Genomic DNA, 21,711 nt, shown 5'->3' on the forward strand with positions numbered 1-21,711 from the left:
TTTTCAACCCTTCATGAAGATTATGAGTCATTATTCATTTAAACAGGAATATATAAACATCTTAACAGTCGGCATCCCAGTGAGAGCAGACATTGTACAGTAAGCGTTTGTTTTATAATGTTTGTTGGCTCTCATGGCTGTCAGTGATGCTAAAGAAAAAAACGAATGTTGTGATGCTTTGTGAAATGAATGTGCCGTCATATGCTCAAAATGAGCAAAATACATACATATTAAATGTTATCATGAATGTGCCTGTTACTACATTACATATATACTTGCATCATGTATATAAAACGTTGATGGAAGTGTTTGGATGTTTTTTAAGCGCTTTATAGGCAGAATAGAGCGACTCCCAGAGGCTCCATTTCAAGCTGACTTGCTCACATTTATTTTCTAGTGAGAATGCATAAAAAAAAGATAAACATACTGTATGTGTGCTTGTCTCACATAAGGGTATTGATTTATAGACAACATTCCAAAAAACGTGCAGTTCCTCTTTAACCTTTATATTTGTGTTTGACCTTCCATTCTACTGTTAAATAAAAACTTTATTTTAGTTTTACTGAGATTCAAAGATAGTCTTTTTTTGATAAACCATCTTTTTATTTTGTTAATTTATTTTGTTTTTATTTGTATTATCTTATGTGTGTTCTCTCCTGAACAAGATGCAGTCGTGTCATATGCAAATAATATTAACTTTAAGTCATTTGTAACTTTACAAATGTCGTTTGTATAAAGATTGAACAATTTTGGTCTCAGTATTGATCCCTGAGATATGCCACAAGATATGTTTAGCTCTGTAGAAGTCTGTTCGCCTATCTTCACATATTGCTTCCTGTTGGTTAAGTAGCTTCTTATCCAGTTCAAGACCAACCCTCTGATGCTATACCGTTCTAATTTGTTCATTAAACTATTATAATTGATAAATCTGTACGATTTTTGCTATTTTCATTTTGACTGGGAATTTGCTCGTTAAAATGATAGGTTGCTGCTATATTTTAAAATCTCTTCAATAATCTTTTTTTTAAATAATTTCCATATCAATTCAGTTACAGTCAGTTGTCACACTTTCGACGAACATCGAGTTGAGATTTATGTCTATAGTGTCAATTAAGTCCTTAACTGAACTTGAATCTGGAAGCTTTTCCTCCAGATTTGGTCCAATGTTCACAAAGTACTTATTGAAGCTTTCAACTACTTAATTTAGATTGTCATTTTTTACATTTCCGTCTCAGATGTACACAGGGTAATCATTCTTAGCACCATTTTTAATCATGCTATTTAGGATGCTCCATGTTGCTCTCATATTGTTTTTTGTTCCGGTCCAATAATTGAATGTAATGTTCTTGCCTGAATGTTCTTAGTATGCCAGTTAGCTTGTTCTTATATGTTTTGTACTTGTTTTCTGCTTCTGTAGATCTTTGTTATTAAATGTTCTATATAATGTATTTTCTTGTTGCAAGCATTTTTCAGTCCTTTTGTCATCCAAAGTTAATTGTTTTTCTTTTGCTTCTTACTATGTTGTTTCAATGGACAGTGTTCGCCATAAAGCATTGTGAAGTATTAAAAAAAAATGTTATATGCATCGTCTACATCATTTTCACTGTATACATGTCCCAACTTTGATATCTTAGGTCATTCTTGAAAGCTGTCATACTTTGTTCTGTACATATTCTTCAGAATGTCTTTCTGTCATCAATGTTCCTCTTCTTGTAGTTTCCATCTTGAAATTGTGAAAACTGGCAGATGATTACTGATGTCAGATATTAGCAGACCACTTGTGGTATTATCAAAATCATTAGTAAAATTATTATCAATATGTGTGGTGCTGTGTCCTGAGATTTCATTTGGCCTTGTGATTTTAGGATATAAACTCAGACTTTACATTGTGTCTATAAAGTTATCAATGGACTTTTATAAATACATTTTTACCATACACAACATATCACTTCCTCTTCCTTCCTACAGCAGTGACCTAGCTGTAGCACTTAATGCAGAAGTAGAAGCGATCTATACTTGGACACATTCCCGACTACATTAGCACTCCCTTAACCTCCTTCAAACCTCTAACTGTTTCTCCAGCTATTTCTTGTGGAGACCCTGGTTTGCCCCCAAGTGTGGTCTTGTCTGGGACACGCAGCTGGACGTATGGCTCAGTGCTGCAATACTCCTGTCTGCCAGGAGGGGTGCTGGTGGGCAATGCTACACGCCACTGTCAAGAAGACGGCACATGGAGCAGGGCACCGCCTTACTGCACAGGTAAAAGCGCTCGGCGTTGCACATTTTCAAGTTTTTGTATTTACTTGATTCCAAAAATACAAACTTTAGCAAACATTAAGACATACTTTTTTGTGTGCAAAGCAGGTTGTTTCAAAAAGCCCTAACCTTACTGGGTCACAGCTTCTCCCATCAGCACAGCCATTCAAATAAATGCGAAAAAGGAAATATGGTGCATATCATCGGATCTGATGAAAGCATCAAAGAGGACTCTATCTCTCAAATAAATAAATAAAAAAGTCCAAAGTGAGTTTACCAGCACATTGTAAAAAGTTGCTCATGAATCTAAAAATAATCAAAACAATGGAATAGCAACAAGTGTAATAAAACAAAACAAATACAATTTAGAAAAACAATTGTGAAACAATACACTTACAGTAATACTGTCAGGAATTATACATTTGCAGTATGTACTGTATTTGCTCTTGATCATTGTATTTTCTATAATTTGGCTTGTTGCTCACCAGTTGCATACCAAAAAGATGAGATCAGAAATATTTTTGAAAGGGCCTACCACGCGAATGCAGTTGAGATAGGCTACAGCACACCCCGTGACCCTGAAAGGGACAAGGGGTAGAAAATGGATGGATGGATGGATGTCTTTTCACAAATTCAAAACCATGATCGCTTTACCAGATTGATTACCAACAACAATAGACACAATGTATCCTATGCTGCTTAAAACTCAAGAGTAATTCCTCAGAATTACTTATCAGACATTTTATTTTTCATTTTTACAAATGCATTCCTTCTTTCTTGAAGAAACCCAAAAAGATACCTTGTAAGTATTCAACAAATGAAATGCATAGGTTGTATTAAACAACACCAATAACTCCAAATCCAAACAATATTACTTAACTGCAATGCAAGTGAATAAGAGTTGTGGTCTACCTGTGTAAAGAATAGAAAGGTTGAGAAGTAGGTAGGAAACTTATGTTGTCAAGTACAGCTATTATGCACACCTCATAACACTACAACTGATCATTTCCAAAGCCAGCGTCAACTGTCTCAACAGCCGGAACGCAATAAGCTCGCTCGGTTGGCCCCGGACCAGAAGGCTCAGCAGGGCAGAATCCATCCTGCAGCTGGATAACCTCATTGAGATGCACAGCGACGCGGTGGGAGCTTTTAAACTCACAAATCCCTACCGGTGGAATTTAAGCTCCTAAAGTTGTGACACGCTCAGCGCTTTCACTGCTAGAACAATTTTAGCCTAGCCTAAATGCAAAGTTATGCTGGTTTGCGTGGGACTCTCACTGTATGTACAGCCTGTAGTTAGTGTGCTTCTCTGCAACCAAAGATGGCCTCACAGATGCATTTTCTTTCCAAAAGATAGCTTATGTTTAAGTGTCTAAGTCGCATAAAATTACTAAAACCATTTAGAATGACACCTTTCTTGCCAGTGATACTGGATGAGCAATAAATTGTACACTGTAAATACCCAGCCATGTCTATGGTTCAATTGTACTATTAATATTCAAGAACTACTATGTAGACAAAACCACATAATGCCTGTTACAGTAAGTGCAAAAACAGTACAACTCATCTGCATATTTATCTTCATTTGTTGTTGCTTGATTGAAAATGTTTTATTCAGTGGATTTTCTGTTGACTGTAATTACTGTAGTATTTTGTTCATTGTGCTGTATTTATTTATTTATTTGTATTATTTTCCCCTAAAGTTTGTCTCATTTATAAATGTTTGAGCGGTAAAAAAAACACAGGCTATTGAAGGAATCAAGTTAGTGTGCTCCTGAAAACATTCTTAAGACCTGTACATACAGTATTTGCATGTTGTGCTGGTGTATTGTAACCAGATTGTATAGTAAGTACAGTATAAAACAACAGGAAGAGGAAAAAAGTATATGTTGTAAACTTAATTTTTCTGATATTTTAGGACATACGGAACATCAAAAATATATACCTGTATGCATACATCCATATACACAGGGATGAAATTTGGGGTTCAAAAGTGTGGGGACACAACTGTCTTGCTTACAGGGGCATGGTTTGAAAGAATTAGTTGAATGTTTTGGAGTAACATGAATGAGAAACAAATTGTTCAATTTTTTTTTTTTGTACAAAATAACACATTTACTGAGCGAAATAAATAACTTTACTTTGTATGGCCTGGGTGGTTATCGAACCATGTCCGCTGGCACAAAATACTGAAACGTATGCTGTTGCGCTTTGAATTTTATATTTGTCTCATGTATTTGTGATTTACATTGCCATATGGAGGCCAACTCACCCTAATCTTGCATCTGACCGCTGATTGGTCAGCTGCTGCAAGAGTGCTGTCAGTGCTTGCCACGTTTGCAAGAAGGCAGCCCCAGAAAGCCAACCAATGAGCTTGTAGGCAATTTAAAGGGACAAGCTTCAGCATGTGCGACCGTTTTCCGTCTGGAGCTTGTTTGACTTGTCTCCATTCAATGACAGGGTGTTTTAATTTCTAAGAGTAATAGGTTAATAACAAGTTTTGCCAGCGCTAAACCGGATTGTATGTGAAGACAAGGGGCCAATTTTGGAGCGATTAAGGCCCTTACTGGTACTGATTGCAGCCTAGAAACCTCATAGGGGTCATATTAAGATTGTTTTTCTACATTTAGAACACTTGTGTGGTCTACGTAATATGTAATGGTTACTTTTTGGTGAAAATTTGGCATAGATGATGTTTTACAGATGTTTTCAAGCCGCTTTTTGAACGTCTCTTCAGGATGCGCCATTTTTTGGGTGGTGTTATTTACTGCCTCCACTTTGACTGCGTCTTTTCCCCGTCATCCATGTTGTAGTTTTTAGCGCTTCCATATTAAGTGTTATGTGTACAGGAGGAGGAGACGGCACAGACAGCAGGGGCGTAGTTTAGCTCTATGTTTTATTTTGTATATAAGAATATATACTATTTATAAATACAAAATAATAATATCAATCAACAAGGGGAATGGAGTGTGAACTCATCCAAATATGTATGGTGTGCGACTATATGTGGGAATTAGTGAGTGTTACCAGGAGTGTTGCGCGAGAGGTGAGGAAGTCCAGGGGGCACAAGACAAGCTCGGAGGTCCGTGAGCAGGCAGGAAGTTGGGGCGATAGAGAGGCGTCAAAGGTCCGTGTCCAAGCGGGAGGTCGAGATCCAAGAGGTAGCCAGGGAAGCAAAAGGAATGCGGGAAGACGAGACACACAGCTCGTAACGTGGAACGAAGGCAGGCTGCAGGGAGGACGACAAGGGAGGACACGAGACGATAAAAACGACGGGGGTGAAAAACACAGAGAGCAAAGAGTGCGCATAGAGCTTGACGTGTAGGCTTACTGTACGGGAACAGATGACTACGTTCTGGCGCGGGATAGCAGGTTGTGCAGGCTTTTGAAGGCGGGTCTGATGATCAGCTTCAGGTGTGCTGATTGCTGGTAATTGATTGCAGCTGTGCACCGGCGCAGTCTCTGCAGGAGTGGCACACGCAGGTTCGCTCTTGGAGGTGCGCTCATCAGAGCGCACAGATGAGTGTGCATTGGGATGCGCCTGGGCCGTGACATTAAGTCTTCCATATTAAGTCTGTAATCCAATTCACGTGTCTGTAAACAAATGTGTTTGTCTGTATCTCAATGTGTGTGTGTGTAATCAGAGTTGCCTGTCCGTATTAGGATTTATCTGGGTAAAACAAAACAAAAAATCTGTTTGCCGTATTTCCTCGATTGTCTTTGTATTACCTTTTTTGCGACGTTTCTGCCGTTGAAGAGTTCTGTCTTTGTATTCAGATGTGTGTATGTGTAAGGCAAGCTGCGTCTATGACTTGTGTGTGTGTGTGTGTGTAAAAAAAATGTGTCTTTAATCAGATTTGTATATGGCTGGAAGCCTGATTAGCTGTATTTTTACACCCAACATTTGCGAAACGTTTGCCATGTAAGTGTTGTGTGTCCGTTCAGCGATTCAAAGTTGAAAAAGACTTGTCTCTGTAACTTCACCTTGCATTTCTCTAAACTCACCACTAGTTGGCACCCTGGCATCCACTCACAATCTTGATGGTGTTGAAGCCAAAAACAACTATAATGGATTTTCCATCACTTTATGTAAATCAAAGTTTATGTTTTAGCTTTAGATGTCAGAAGTATTTTATACTCAAATAAATCATCAGTAATGTTATGACATAAAAGTGGCCAAAATGATCGTGTTTCCAGCCACTGCTTCTCCTCATTGAGAGGGGCCAGATATGGTGGTTCATGCATTTGGTCCCCGGACGCCATTCCTGGTAAAGTGTTTAGGGCACCTCACACGGGGAAACCGTGAGTCTGACAGTCACCCTATCACTAAGGGAGCCCCACCCCCCAACAGTGTAAACATGATCATTTGTGCTGCTATATGTCATACCCTTACTGATAGCTTATTTGAGTACAAAACACTTCTTACAACTGCTGCTGAAACATTAACTTTTGATTTACAGTCGTGGTCAAAAGTTTTCATACACTTGTAAAAAACATAATGTCATGGCTGTCTTGAGTTTCCAATAATTTCTATAACTCTTATTTTTTTGTGATAGAGTGATTGGAGCACATACTTGTTGGTCACAAAAACATTCATGAAGTTTGGTTCTTTTATGAATTTATTATGGTTCTACTGAAAATGTGACCAAATCTGCTGTGTCAAAAGTATACATACAGCAACGTTAATATTTGATTACATTTCCCTTGGCAAGTTTCACTGCAATAAGGCACTTTTGGTAGCCATCCACAAGCTTCTGGCAAGCTTCTGGTCAAGCATGGTGGTGGTAGTATTATGCTCTGGGCCTGTTTTGCTGCCAATGGAACTGGTGCTTTACAGATAGTAAATGGGACAATGAAAAAGGAGGATTACCTCCAAATTCTTCAGGACAAGCTAAAATCATCAGCCCGGAGGTTGGGTCTTGGGCGCAGTTGGGTGTTCCAACAGGACAATGACCACAAACACACGTCAAAAGTGGTAAAGGAATGGCTAAATTAGGCTAGAATGAAGGTTTTAGAATGGCCTTCCCAAATTCCTGACTTAAATGTGTGGACAATGCTGAAGAAACAAGTCCATGTCAGAAAACCAACACATTTAGCTGAACTGCACCAATTTTTTCAAAAGTAGTGGTCAAAAACTCCACCAGAAGCTTGCCAGAAGCTTGTGGATGGCTACCAAAAGTGCCTTATTGCAGTGAAACTTGCCAAGGGAAATGTAATCAAATATTAACATTGCTGTATGTATACTTTTGACCCAGCAGATTTGGTCACATTTTCAGTAGACCCATAATAAATTCATAAAACAACCAAACTTCATGAATGTTTTTTGTGACAAACAAGTATGTGCTCCAATCACTCTATCACAAAAAAATAAGAGTTGTAGAAATTATTGGAAACTCAAGACAGCCATGACATTATGTTCTTTACAAGTGTATGTAAACATTTCACCACGACTGTACATAATGGGATGGAAAGTCCATTATAATTCTTCTTGGCTTCAACACTTCCACAAGTGGAAGTTGATGCCAGGGTGCCAAATGGTGGTGAGTATAAGGAAAGGCAAGGTGAAGTTACAGAGTCAAGTCTTTTTAGAAGATTGCATCGCTGCGTAAGTGTCGCAAATGTCATATGTAAAAATACAGCCAATCAGGGTTCCTGCTTCACACAAATCTGATTACAGACACATTTTACGCACACACAAGTCTTAGACACAGATTGCTTTACAAATACACACATCTGAATATGGACACACAACTCTTTAGCGGCAGAAACGTAGCAACATGTCACGAGTAAAGACGGCCGAACGAGGAAATACGGGCAGACATATTTTTGTTTTTTTACCCACAGACAAATCATAATACAGACAGGCAACTTAAAACACGCACACATGACTCTGATTACACACACACACACACACACACACACACACACATTGAGATACAGACACACACACTAGTTCACAGACAGGTGAATTGGAATCCAGACGCACGGATAGAGATATGTTTTTGCAAATAACATTGCTACAATAAAACTTTCATACCAGTATGCCATACATTTTTTTTTCAACTAATCCAAATCCATGATATATGTCTACCTTTACTGAGACATTGTATCTGCATATTTAAATGACATTTTAAATTTCTAAAACTGTGTCACTTAGGGGTGAAAACATGTAAATTGTGTCAATTAAACCTCACGTTTGTGTGTGTGTGTGTGTGTATGTGTGTGTGTGTGTGTGTGTGTGTGTGTGTGTGTGTGTGTGTGTGTGTGTGTGTGTGTGTGTGTGTGTGTGTGTGTGTGTGTGTGTGTGTGTGTGTGTGTGTGTGTGTGTGTGTGTGTGTGTTAGGGTTGTACGGTATACCGATATTAGTATAGTACCGCGATACTAATGAATACTTTTCGGTAAGCTACCGCCTCTGAAACGTACCGGTCCCGCACCGCCCGCGTCATAGTCACGTCGTGACATTGCTGGTTTACGAGCAGAGGAGCATGTTCGGTAGCGCACAATCAAGGAGTGCTTACGAGCAGACATAGTGTGTAGACAGAAACGGAAGAACGGACGCATTTTGGCTTAAAAACTAACGATAAAGATGAAGCTTTAACACTGAAACGCCCTCAGGAAGACATGCTTTAAGACATGGCTAGCTAGTTAGCGGCTAACGTCCATCCGCTGTCGACAGTGTTTTAGCTACTTCTAAATCACTAATCCTGGTCTCCATGGCGACAAATAAAGTAAGTTTCTTACAAGTATCATCCCTGCAGGACGAGGAATAGCTAAACATGCTTTACTACACACCATAGCTCACTGGCATCAAAATGTAAACAGACGCCATTGGTGGATCCACACCTAACATCTACTGTAATGATATCAAGTACAGACATGTATCTAGTTTATACTATTATGATTACACCGACATTTTTTGGCATCTCAACATCTTCTTTCGTTTTTAAAAAATGTATATAATGTTTATAAACTCAGGAAATATGTCCCTGGACACATGAGGACTTTGAATATGACCAATGTAGGATCCTGTAACGACTTGGTATCGAATTGATACCCAAATTTGTGGTATCATCCCAAACTAATGTAAAGTATCAAACAACAGAAGAAGAAGTGATTTTTACATTTTAACAGATTTGTCGACAGAACATGTTAAAAGAGAAAGTAAGCAAATATTAACAGTAAATGAACAAGTAGATTAATTATTAATGTTCTACCACTTGTCCTTAATAATGTTGACAAAATAATAGAATGATAAATGACACAATATGTTACTGCATATGTCAGCAGACTAATTAGGAGCCTGTGTTTGTTTACTTACTATTAAAAGACAAGTTGTCTTGTATGTTCACTATGTACTTAACTGCAATACGAAACATATGTTTAATGTACCCTAAGATTTTAAGTTAAAATAAAGCCAATAATGCAATTTTTTTGTTGTCCCCTTTATTTAGAAAAGTATCGAAATAATTTTAGTACCGGTACTGGTACCAAAATATTAGTATCGTTACAACACTAGTGTGTGTGTTAGTGTGTGGTATGTGTTTGCAGTGTGCACCTCTCCACGCTGTTGGAATGCTCGGTACATTAACACGAACTATCTTTTTCTCACTAAAGGTTCGAGTCCAGGGTTGTGCGGAGACACGGGGGTCCCTCCCCATGGAGGCCGTTTAGGAGGAGAGGAGTTTAAAACCAAAAGCCTGCTGCGTTTTAGCTGCGAGGCGGGATACAATCTGATTGGCTCTGCTGAGAGGACATGCCTCCACAACAGCACCTGGAGTGGAACACAGCCCGTGTGCCAAGGTGAGCGAGCACAGCAGCAAGCATTTACACAGCGGACCTGAAGTGATGTGGAAGATTCACTTCACAGAAGGGGCTTTTTTTAGACATGTGTTACCCAGTAGATTCTTCTGCATTTGTTTGCTTAGACGGCTTCTATGGAAGTAGAATTGTCTCACATCAACTTATATATATCAATATGATATTAAATCATATACTCATATATTATTAAATAAACAAATACAAATACAAATGTGATATACAAATAAATTAATAATGTGTATAAATAAACGCGTATTTGTAAATATATTTTTGAGATTTGAAAATATATACAAATAAAATGTATGAATATAAAAATGTGACATACAAATAAATCAAGAATTTGTATAAATAAACGTGTTTTTGTAAATATATTTTTGAGATTTGAATATAAATATGCTTGATTTTGTATTTGTATTTGTATTGAATTTGCATATGTGGATCGCTTTTTTGCTTTTGTGTCGATGAGACATTTCTACCACAAACCAGATGCACAAATAAATGCAAAATGCCCGAAGTTCTCTGCACAAAAACAATCCACGTCTTTACAGAGAGAACGCACAACGGTCCTGTGCTAGCTAACGTTAGCGTTGTATTAGCTAATGCTAATTTATCCAGTTAATCTGAAAGACCGTGCTAGCTGGTTATTTTATTGTATCAATGCCGTTTAATGACCTTATCCGATGTAGATACTGATCTCTTATCAGTGCAATGTGTGTCAAATCATACCAAAAGTCATGACGTAATATGACCCTCCCTAGTGTGCCTCTGATTGGCTCGCCAGTGTCTGACCATGTCTGTGACCGAGACCACTCTGGCTGCAGTGCCCTCTGCTGGATATTCAGGGAAGTGTGTAGGTCACATTTATTTGTGCATCTGGTTCGTGGTAGAAATGTCTCATCGACACAAAAGCAAAAAAGCGATCCACATATGCAAATTCAATACAAATACAAATACAAAATCGATCATATTTATATTTAAATCTCAAAAATATATTTACAAATACACTTTTATTCATACCAATTCTTGATTTATTTGTATGTCACATTTGTATATTTATACATTTTATTTGTACCGGTATATATTTTCAAATCTCAAAAAATATATTTAAAAATACGCTTTTATTTATACAAATTATTTTTTTATTTGTATATCACATTTGTACTTGTGTTTGTATATTTATTAATATATACACATATATAAATATCATATGGATATATATAAGTTGATGTGAGACAATTATACTTCCATAGGCTTCTCACTCCCTGATACTCACTCAATCATGTGACTTGTATGTGAGGATTTGTATTACAATGCAGCATTCATCATCATCATTTAATCATCTCTTCGCAAAAATGTGCCTTAGGATGTCAAGCCAGTCTTGGTAAATTGCTCTTTTAAATACCAAAATATGAAGGAGTGCAAATTTTGTATAAACCACTTTCCCTTCCTTGAAATATTGACTTAATCATTCTGAAATGTATGTAAAAATAAATCAGCTTAGCTTCCCAAGTTGAGCAATTTAATCTCCTCTTTGGTGAATACAGTAGCATCTAGCCACTTGGCATACTCGTCATACAAAGTCTCTAATATTCTGTACAGTACTGTGTAATGAGCAGAGAACTTCTCAAAGATTCATAATGAGCTTGTACAAGAATTCAGGGAAAAGGGTCGAACTCTAAAAGTATGCACATGTGCCATTAGATCATTTACCATGAAGCTGCAGCAGCTTGATGCTGATTTTGAGAGTAACAGAAGGAAAACTACTGATGTGTGTGTGGCCTAGATACAGAAGATTTCAGCTTCTGACTGCATTGGATTTCCCACCCTGTGCTGACAAAGGGATCCCTATACAACAGCAGTTTTCAAAGAGGCTCCCTAAACCCCTGAGAGTTCAGAGGAAATTAAAGTGGGTCCCCACAGCGCTTTGGAGAACCCGGAAAAAGGAAGTGGAATTACAGTAATTCCCTATTCTCACTGACAATGTAATCTGAATAAAACACTGCTGATGTTAACCCCGGTAGGCAGCCAGGAAGTAGGTAGGTGGAGGACAGAGTAAAACAACTTGCACTGAGCCTAGTCTATAAAATCCGCTACACCTCCCTGATACCGAAGTACATGTCAAACTACTTCCTTAACGTAAATGACCGCCATTACCACAACACCAGGGGGAGCTCCACTAACCACGTTAAACCCAGATTCCGAACTAACAAAGGTCTTAACTCATTCTCTTTCTATGCCACATCAATATGGAATGCACTCCCAACAGGTGTAAAAGAAAGGGCATCTTTATCCTCCTTCAAAACCGCACTAAAAAAACACCTCCAGGCAACTACAACCCTAAACTAACACCCTCCCTTCCACATAAAACCTCTTCGGACTATAAATAATCAAATGTAAACAATCAAATGTAGACACTTTTTCTTATACTTTCTGATCTCTCTCTATGTCCACTATTTGCTATATATATCCTACCAAGTCAGTCCTACACTGTTTCAATATCCATTTCTCTGATGATGCAATTGTTGATGCTGATTGTTGATGTCTGAAGTGTTGATACCAACCAAACCTACCACCCCCCACCCCCTCTATATCCCACACCCCGGATTGTAAATAATGTAAATAATTAAATGTATATACTCTGATGAGTATCTTGTGTGATGACTGTATTATGATGTTAGTATATATTTGATAGTATTTGATAGTATATATCTGTATCATGAATCAATTTAAGTGGACCCCGACTTAAACAAGTTGAAAAACTTATTCGGGTGTTACCATTTAGTGGTCGATTGTACGGAATATGTACTTCACTGTGCAACCTACTAATACAAGTTTTAATCAATCAATCAATCAAAGATAGGTCATATCCCAGCTATTGTCACCAATATGATCATGGTTGTCATTAGTATCACAGTATTGTTGAATGTGCTTAGAAGGTACTCTACACACTTATAACCAAAGTGTATTTGAAAAAAAAAAATAGCCATACAATATAGTGTATGTACTGTATGTACAATGCATCCGGAAAGTATTCACAGCGCTTCACTTTTTTTTTCATTTTGCTATGTTGCAGCCTTAATCTAAAATGGAAGGACTTCATTTTTGCCCTACACATTTTACACACAATAACTTATAACAGGGGTGTCAAACTCGTTTTCATTGAGGGCCACATCACAGTTATGGTTGCCCATAGAGGGCCGTTTTTAACAATGAGTAATATATGAATATACTTGTATGTATATAATACATTAAAAATATATTTTTTACATAAACTGCAAAAAAAATATTTTAATTTTACTGGCAGCTCAGTCACCAGAAATTTGCAGTAAAAGCAGCGGGTTTTTTACAGCATATCAAAAATATAATAAATGGAATGGAATGGAAAAACGATACCACTGTTTTTAGCGGTATAATTCAAGCAACAGAGCTGCCAGTTTTGTTTTGTTTTACCGTAAAATCTTGTCGTTTTAATGGTTTTTTTGTTTGCTTTTCAATGTTTTAGTGTCTTACTGTATATGGAAAAAAAACAATTTTAAAAGATATGCAATTGCATGCAGTACATGATTTTTAATGTCAAAAGGGAAAGAATAAATATATTTAGTAAGAAAAGATTAAGCATTTTATCAACGGATATAATTTCCAGGCTTTCGCAGGCCACATAAAATAATGTGGCGGGCCAGATTTGGCCCACGGGCTTTGAGTTTGACACCTGTGCCTCATAATGACAATGTGAAAATGTTAATGTTTTGAAATGTTTGCAAATGATTAAAACATGAAAAAATAGGAAATCACACATACTGTACATAATTATTCACAGCCTTTGCTATGAAGCTAATAAGTGATATCAGGGGCATCCTATTTCCACTGACCAAGGTTGAAATGTTACTACAGCTTAATTGGAGTCCACCAATTCAGGTGGTTGGACATGATTTGGGGAGGCACACACCTGTTTATTATCTATAAGGTCCCACACTTGACTATGCATGGCGGAGCACAAACCAAGATGGAAGTCGAATAAATTGTCTATAGACGTCTGAGACAGATTATCTCGATGCACAAATCTGATAAAGTCCCAATCAGCACAGTGGCCTCCATCATTTGTCATGGAAGAAGTTTGGAACCACCAGGACTTTTCCTAGAGCTGGCAGGCCGACTAAACTGAGCAATCGGGGGTGAAGGTACCAGTCAGGGAGGTGATCAAAAACCCGAGGATCACTGTCAGAGCTACAGCATTCCTCTGTGGAGAGAAGAGAGCCTTACAGAAGGACAGAAGAGAGCCTTACAGAAGGACAACCATGTATGCAGCAATCCACCAATCAGGCCTGTTTGGTAGAGTGGCCAGACGGAAGCTATTCCTTTGTAAAAGTTTGCTAAAGTGCACCTGAAAGATTCTCTGACCATCGCTAATCACCAGGCCACTACCATCCCTACAGAGAAGCATGATGGTGGCAGAATCAAGCAGTAAGGATGTTTTTAGTAGCAGGAATTGGGAAAATAGTCAGGATTAGGGTTGGTACCCGTACCAAAATGTATTTAGATATTTTTTATACTTTTCTAAATAAAGGGGACTACAAAAAATGGCATTATTGTCTTTATTTTAACAAAAAAAAGTAAAAAATACAATTCTCATTAAAAGCAAAGACCAATTTTAATAAGATTGTGAAAATACTAGAAAATGTCACTTTTAGTAGTAAGAAAGCAAACAGGTTACAAAGGCCTTTAATTTGGCTGCCGATGTATGCGTCATTTCACATTGTATTATTTCAGTCAGAATTATGAGGGACATGCGTCAGAAAATTGATTTTTTTATCTATTTATTCATTCACTGCAAATATCTGGTTATTTTATGTTTTACCATGTTTCATCCACACTTCTGTTAAAATGTAAGAAGTACTTATTTTTCTGTTGTTTGGTACTTTACATACATTTTGGGTGATACCATGAATTGATTTACATGGACCCCGACTTAAACAAGTTGAAAAACGTATTCAGATGTTACCATTTAGTGGTCAATTGTACGAAATATATACTGTACTGTACAATCTACTAATAAAAGTTTCAATCAATCAATCAAACCACAAATTTGTGTATCGATTTGATACCAATTTGTTACAGGGTCATACATTGGTCATATTTAAGGTCCTCATGTGTCCAGGGACATATTTACTGAGTTTATACACATGATAAAAATAAGACAATTAAAAAAGATTTTGGGTTAATAAAAAATGTTGATGTAGTCAATGAAGTATTGACTACATACGGCTCTCGTTCTTGATATTTTTACAATCGATATCTGTGTAGACCCACCTTTTTGTTTACATTCAGGGGCGCAACTACTTGGTATTATAGTTTGCTGTTAGCGGTGAGCTATTGTATCCTCCTATGGTGTGTTGTGAAGCATGTTTAGCTATTCCTCGGCCTGCAGGGAGTAAGAAACATACAGTAATTTATTTGTGGCTTTGGTGGCTAGGATTAGTGATTTAGAAGTAGATAAAACACTATGGACAGATGTTAGCCGCTAGCTAGCTATTAGCTAACTATGTTTTAGTGCACCGCTTTCGGCAAGCGGTTCAGTGTTTATAGATAGATAGATAGATAGATAGATAGATAGATAGATAGATAGATTGATAGATAGATAGATAGATAGATAGATAGATAGATAGATAGATAGATAGATAGATAGATAGATAGATAGATAGATAGATAGATAGATAGATAGATAGATAGATAGATAGATAGATAGATAGATAGATAACTCACTTTTTTGCGGCAGTGTTTCACCCACACACACATCTCGGTTTGTAAGGTTGCCCAAGTGTTTCTTTGTGTGACACTAATTCTTTGTGTCTGTTTGTCATTAAGCTAATGGTGTTCAAAAGCTGAATCGAAAGACTATGGCATCTACCACCGAGGCGTACAAAGAGATCCATAGGCGGATCCATCCATACACAATATTGCTCCTGTCTGTGGGCAGGCCACACGCACGTCTACACAAACCGACAACCCAAAGAGAGCTGTGCACGCATCCTCCCTTGTCGCGCAACATATTGATGTTTGCCATCAATAGGTGTTCAGTTGTCAAAGCATGTCAGCTGGCATGCTCTCATTAGTGAAGGTGGCTTGCTAATTCTCCGCTGTTCTTTTCATGTTCAGTGTCACTCCATGGATCGCCAGTTGCTATAGTTCTCCCTAGAGCGCCGTGTCCTATTTGAAAAATGTTGTTTTCTAACTTAACGGCACAATGTCGGCATATATTTCCAAATGGTTTCCTCACTGAAAAAAGATTTGACGAGGCAGGAACCAAGAAGCAATGTTAATGCTTCACACAGCATGATCTCAGCGGGGATAACAAAATAACACCACTCTGTGTCTGTATTATATGCACAGACATTGTCCAATTTGAATACATTTGCTGGCCTCACGTTCCTGAGCATTTGTTTTCCCCAAAACCACATAAGCAGCTTGTATTTTAAAGCTGTTAGTATTTTCTGTGATCCTATAGTCACCAGGCACCACATTATGTTTACCCGCATAGCTAGATCGATCAAAGTGTATGCTTGGCTTACCATACGTCCTCTTTTCCCCGGACATGTCCTCTTTTGCGGGGGTGTCCGGGCGGGTTTTCTTAAATGCCTCAAATGTCCGGCATTTTGAATTAGGGTTGCGTGTATTTTCAATGTACGTCCAGAGTTAAGTTAAGAAGGGGTTAAAAAAAAAAAAACTGAAGGTGCGCGCACGTACCAACATTCGTGAGGGAGGGGTAGAGACACAGAGCGAGAGAGCTAGTGAGTGGAGAGATGAGACATGAGAACAAGAAATGCCGAAATGTAAATGCAACTTCACAGATGATTTGCGGGAAAAGTATTTTGTGTTTTCGTCCTGGCCGTGAACACATGGAAAGCAGAATGCACTGTGTGCAAAGCAGGAACGTATGTATCTGTGGCAAATAAAGGGGCCAACGATCTACAAGCCCATATCGACACTACAAAGCACAAAACAGCTGTGCAGGGAAAGAGCTCGTCTGCTGTTTTTTGTTTAAATTTAATTAACTTGTTTTGAGGCATTATTAATGTTTGGATTATATACAAGAGGTTATTTTGAATATTTCTACCTCTGCACTTTTTTTCCAAAACTGTGAATGTTGCAGAATATAAGTGTGACTTATTGTTAAACTGTCAACCAGTGTTGGCGTTAACGCACTTTTTGTGTCTTTTTAACGCATTGAAATCAGAAAGGACGCAGATTATACATTTTTTTATATTTTTTTTTACCATTTGTGGCCCTGAGCTAATGTTTTAAAGGCCCACGGCAAATTCTAAAAATACTATTAAAATAAACAACAACATAACAAAAGTGAAATAAAAAAGCTTAAAGGTGAAATGTAATTTAGAAAAAGTTGCAATGTTGACTAATAAAACAAAGCTGTTTTTTTTTTCTTTCAAACTGTCATTGCTCAAAACATAATATTGAATCAAAATCAATGTTATTATGAATTAATTATTGACCTATCAAAGGTTCCGATTACTTCACATCAAATATTTCACTTTGAAAAATATTTTTGGTGGAAGATTTTGCATATTTTGTGTGTTTGCCATAAAAAACATAGTTTTGTTTGACAAAAAAGGGCAGAAAACAAACAAACAAAAAAAACAACATAAAAAAAAACTAAAACATTTTGAAATGAGGAATAGATCCGAAGTTGATGTAGACTCCAGAGATTTAAGCGTTAAATATAAAATATATGTATGCCCTGGCACACCATTATCATCATTTCATGACCGAAGCAAAACACTTTTTACACTTTTATACTGAAATAAATACACCTACAACGTATTAAATAAAAACATAGAAAAAACTACCAGCACCGGTAAAGTTTAGATCCATGAAGGAAAGAAGAAAGTGAATGAATGTTTATAACTGAATACATTTACATATGTACACACATTTGTTTTCTTTTGTATTATCTTTTTTAATGAATTAAGTAACGTTTATGACAACCTTTTTCCAAAACACAATATAGAATGTGAGATATAACAGGATAATGCATACATTTGTCATTTGTTTTCAAAACGCTTACAAAAAAGTGGGACCCCAAAAATTTACTGTGGGACCCCATTTTGAAAATTCCTAGCTGCTGTCAACAGAGGAGAAAAAATGCTTTATTTAAAAAAATATATTATTTATAAAGCAAGTTCGAGTATCATTGGCAAATGTTCACCTAGTCCCGGCCTTGGCGTGCTGCCCGCCTTGGCACGCATATATGTGTCCTCTTTTTGGGATTTCAGAATATGGTCAGCCTAGCGTATGCGGGAAAACTTATGATAAGATTCCACAAAACAATAATGAGGGTGCACTCATTCTGGGCCTGTTCTTCGTCTTTGTACGCCCTTCTCTCCGCTGTCGCACACCGAGCGTACTTACACTGCTGTACAATAATTGTGCATGTCCGCAGTTGTTTATGCAACCCAGTTTTGCTACAGTGACCGTCAAAGGTCACAACAACTGCAAACGCCACAACACCACAACTTTCAGCCACAACACGATTGCAAGAGCCACAGCAAATACAAATGCCACAGCATAACAACAAAAAGCCACAACGGAAATGGCATTAGACAGCTAACAGCTTACTCTCACTTACTTGTTCAACTTTATTCATTAATACCTCCTCAACTTTCTGCCTCAGGCACTGGATATGTCGGCAATACTTTGTTCGCTGTCTCTACTGTTGTGTCCATCACTTTTGATTTTGCTTAATGTAATTGTAGTGTGTCTTTATGTTGTTGTGTTGTGGCTAGGAATGGGTACCGAAGTTGTTACTTTTTAGTCCCTGACCCAATACCGTAGATGCTATCATGTATTGAGTCACGTAAATTTAAACAGTGTCATATATCGATATTTTTGTTGCCTCTCTCATTAACACTTGGCGGACAAACAAGCCCTAAAGCAGCACTCAGAGCGGACTCAGTCAGATGGGCTCTCGGTAATGTTGCAATTTTCCATGACAACAAAGGAAGTATGCCTGACAGAAAACATTCAAACGTGCAGTATGGCTTTTCAAAATGCGCTAGATCAGTACTGATTTACATTAAATTTTGCAGGGACATGCTGTTACTGGCATTAGTGATTTTACACGGCGATTTCAACTCCTCCAAATTTGGTAATGAAAACGACAACTAAGATGCACATTACTATCAAACAGCTGGTGTGCGATAAGTACAATACTTATGATTTCTTGACTTTTTTTAGGGCTAAAACTAGATTCAGCTTAATTGCAAATACTACTCTCTGACTAGGCAACACAATGTAGCATATGAACTACTGCCATTTAACATCTTGGAATTGCAATCACAAAAAGCCGCTGCCTGACCAGGACTCAGAAATTCTGCAGACACTCCTCCCACCCCCACCAAATACTGTTTTCACTGCTGGACTCTAGAAAGAGGTTCCACAGCCTCCGTAGCAGAACTTCCAGGTTCTGTAACAGCTTCTTCCCTCAGGCCGTAAGACTCTTGAACGCATCATAATAATACTTAGACTTAGACTTAGACAAACTTTAATGATCCACAAGGGAAATTGTTCAACACAGTAGCTCAGTTACAATGATGGAAAGGACAATGCAGGTATACAATGCAGGTGGCAATACCCTCAATTCCTCCCAAAAATGGATTAACTCGCTGGAATATAAAGACAATATAACATACATCCATAAACGTGGATGCATATGCAAAAGTGCTATATATTTATCTCTACAGTAATATTGTTATTTATATCTGCACCTTATTGATTTTTTATCCTGCACTACCATGAGCTAATGCAACAAAATGTTGTTCTTATCTGTACTGTAAAGTTCAAATTTGAATGACAATAAAAAGGAAGTCTAAGTCTAAGTCTAAGTCTAAGTCTAAATACTTGCAAATGAGACTAAAAAGTGTAAGAAATCAAGGTACAACAACTGGACAGCACAGTCATTGTAATCCGCTCACTGTTAAATGCCTTTTATTGTTAAACAAATTAACAATAATTAATTAACACATGAACACACATGTAAGTATAATTAATTAACACATGAACACACACCTCAGTACCAAATGTCGGTACCGTTGAGTACCGGAATCAATTCCCAGGTACCGGTAATTGGTACCATAACGGTTCGAATATGAAAGGCGCCCAGGCCTAGTTGTGGCTTTATGTTGTTGTGTTGCAGCGTTTGCATTTGCAGTGGCTTTTGTAATGGTGTTCTGGCTGAAAGTTGTTATGTTATGGCTTGTGTTGCGTCTTATAGTTGTTGTTTTGTCGTATTTGCATTTGTAGTGACCCTTCTCGGCCACCTTAATATTTTTATTTCAGTATAAACCAACAAGGAGTAGTTCAAAAACACTGTGGGCACTGTTGGTGTGCTAGCCTCCAGCTCACTGTTAAAAATATTGCACCGTCTGCTATTCAGTGCTGGGATTCTGTCCAAAAACCCTTAATTATTAATCAGCCTTTCTACCTCAAGTCCATATTTATTGTTATTTCCATCTGGCTCCTGTGATAATCTCATTATTGCAGACTATACAGTTCATCTGCCCTGAGTGACAGCAAGACACTGACATTGTCACAATGATTAATCGCCAATTGTCTTTACTCCTCAGCTGTATCTTGTGGCAACCCAGGCACCCCGGCCCACGGCAGAATCGTCTTCAATGATGGCATCACCTTCGGCAGCTCAGTGGCTTACGCATGCTGGGAAGGGTTCAAAACATCAGGCCTGACCACCAGACACTGCACAACAAATGGGACGTGGACAGGACAACCTCCAGATTGCACTGGTGGGAGATTGAGTTGATTAGAAAATGCAGTTAGTCTCAGATTGTGTCTGTTTGCACCAATGTTTGACAATGTTGAGTAGGAGGACATGGTTGAGTGTCAGGAAGGAAAAAATAATAACATAAGTGGAAAATATAGGGATAGCAAAATTGTTCAAATTAGGGTATCGTAGATTTTCAGCTTAAAACCAACAATTTAAATGCCTCTTCTCCCATAAACCAAATACATCTGTTTCATCACTAAAACAAGGATTGAGGATCATAACCTTATGTTCTTGCACCCCATGTAGTGATCAGTTGTGGAGATCCCGGGCCAATAGCCAACGGCGTCTATTTGGGACTGGACTTCACCTTTAACCACACTGTGGCCTACCATTGTAACCCGGGTCTCCTGATGGAGCCGCCTACACTTGGACACAGTGTTTTACGCTGCACTACAGATGGAACGTGGAACCAAACCAAACCCAGTTGTAAAGGTAATATACACACTAAAGTGCATACTTGCCAACCCTCCCGGTTTTACCGGGAGTCTCCCGGAATTCAGCGCCTCTCCCGATAACCTCCCGGAAGAAATTTTCTCCCGATAAACTCCCGGAATTCAGCCGAAGCTGGAGGCCACGCCCCCTCCAGCTCCATGCGGACCTGAGTGGGGACAGCGGCGACAGTCTGTTTTCACGTCCGCTTTCCCACGATATAAACAGCGTGCTTGCCCAATCACGTTATAACTGTAGAATGATCGAGGGCGAGTTCTTGGTTTCTTATGTGGGTTTATTGTTAGGCAGTTTCATTAATGTCCTCCCAGCGCGGTAACAACACACAACAACAGCA

The 21,711-nt window shown here is 38.1% G+C and overlaps 1 protein-coding gene across 1 annotated transcript in view; it reads left to right on the forward strand.

The window, feature by feature from the left end:
* The window catches only part of LOC133633672 (CUB and sushi domain-containing protein 1-like), a 1,183,208-nt gene that overhangs the window by 1,107,020 nt on the left and 54,477 nt on the right, over positions 1–21,711 (forward strand). The window contains exons 59-62 of the mRNA XM_062026293.1: positions 2,083–2,259; positions 9,872–10,057; positions 20,710–20,886; positions 21,174–21,359. Of these exons, the coding sequence (XP_061882277.1) occupies positions 2,083–2,259; positions 9,872–10,057; positions 20,710–20,886; positions 21,174–21,359 (726 nt within the window). The remainder of the gene's footprint in view (positions 1–2,082; positions 2,260–9,871; positions 10,058–20,709; positions 20,887–21,173; positions 21,360–21,711) is intronic.

The sequence above is a fragment of the Entelurus aequoreus genome, linkage group LG02 (genome assembly GCF_033978785.1).
Source record: "Entelurus aequoreus isolate RoL-2023_Sb linkage group LG02, RoL_Eaeq_v1.1, whole genome shotgun sequence".
Taxonomy (NCBI): domain Eukaryota; kingdom Metazoa; phylum Chordata; class Actinopteri; order Syngnathiformes; family Syngnathidae; genus Entelurus; species Entelurus aequoreus.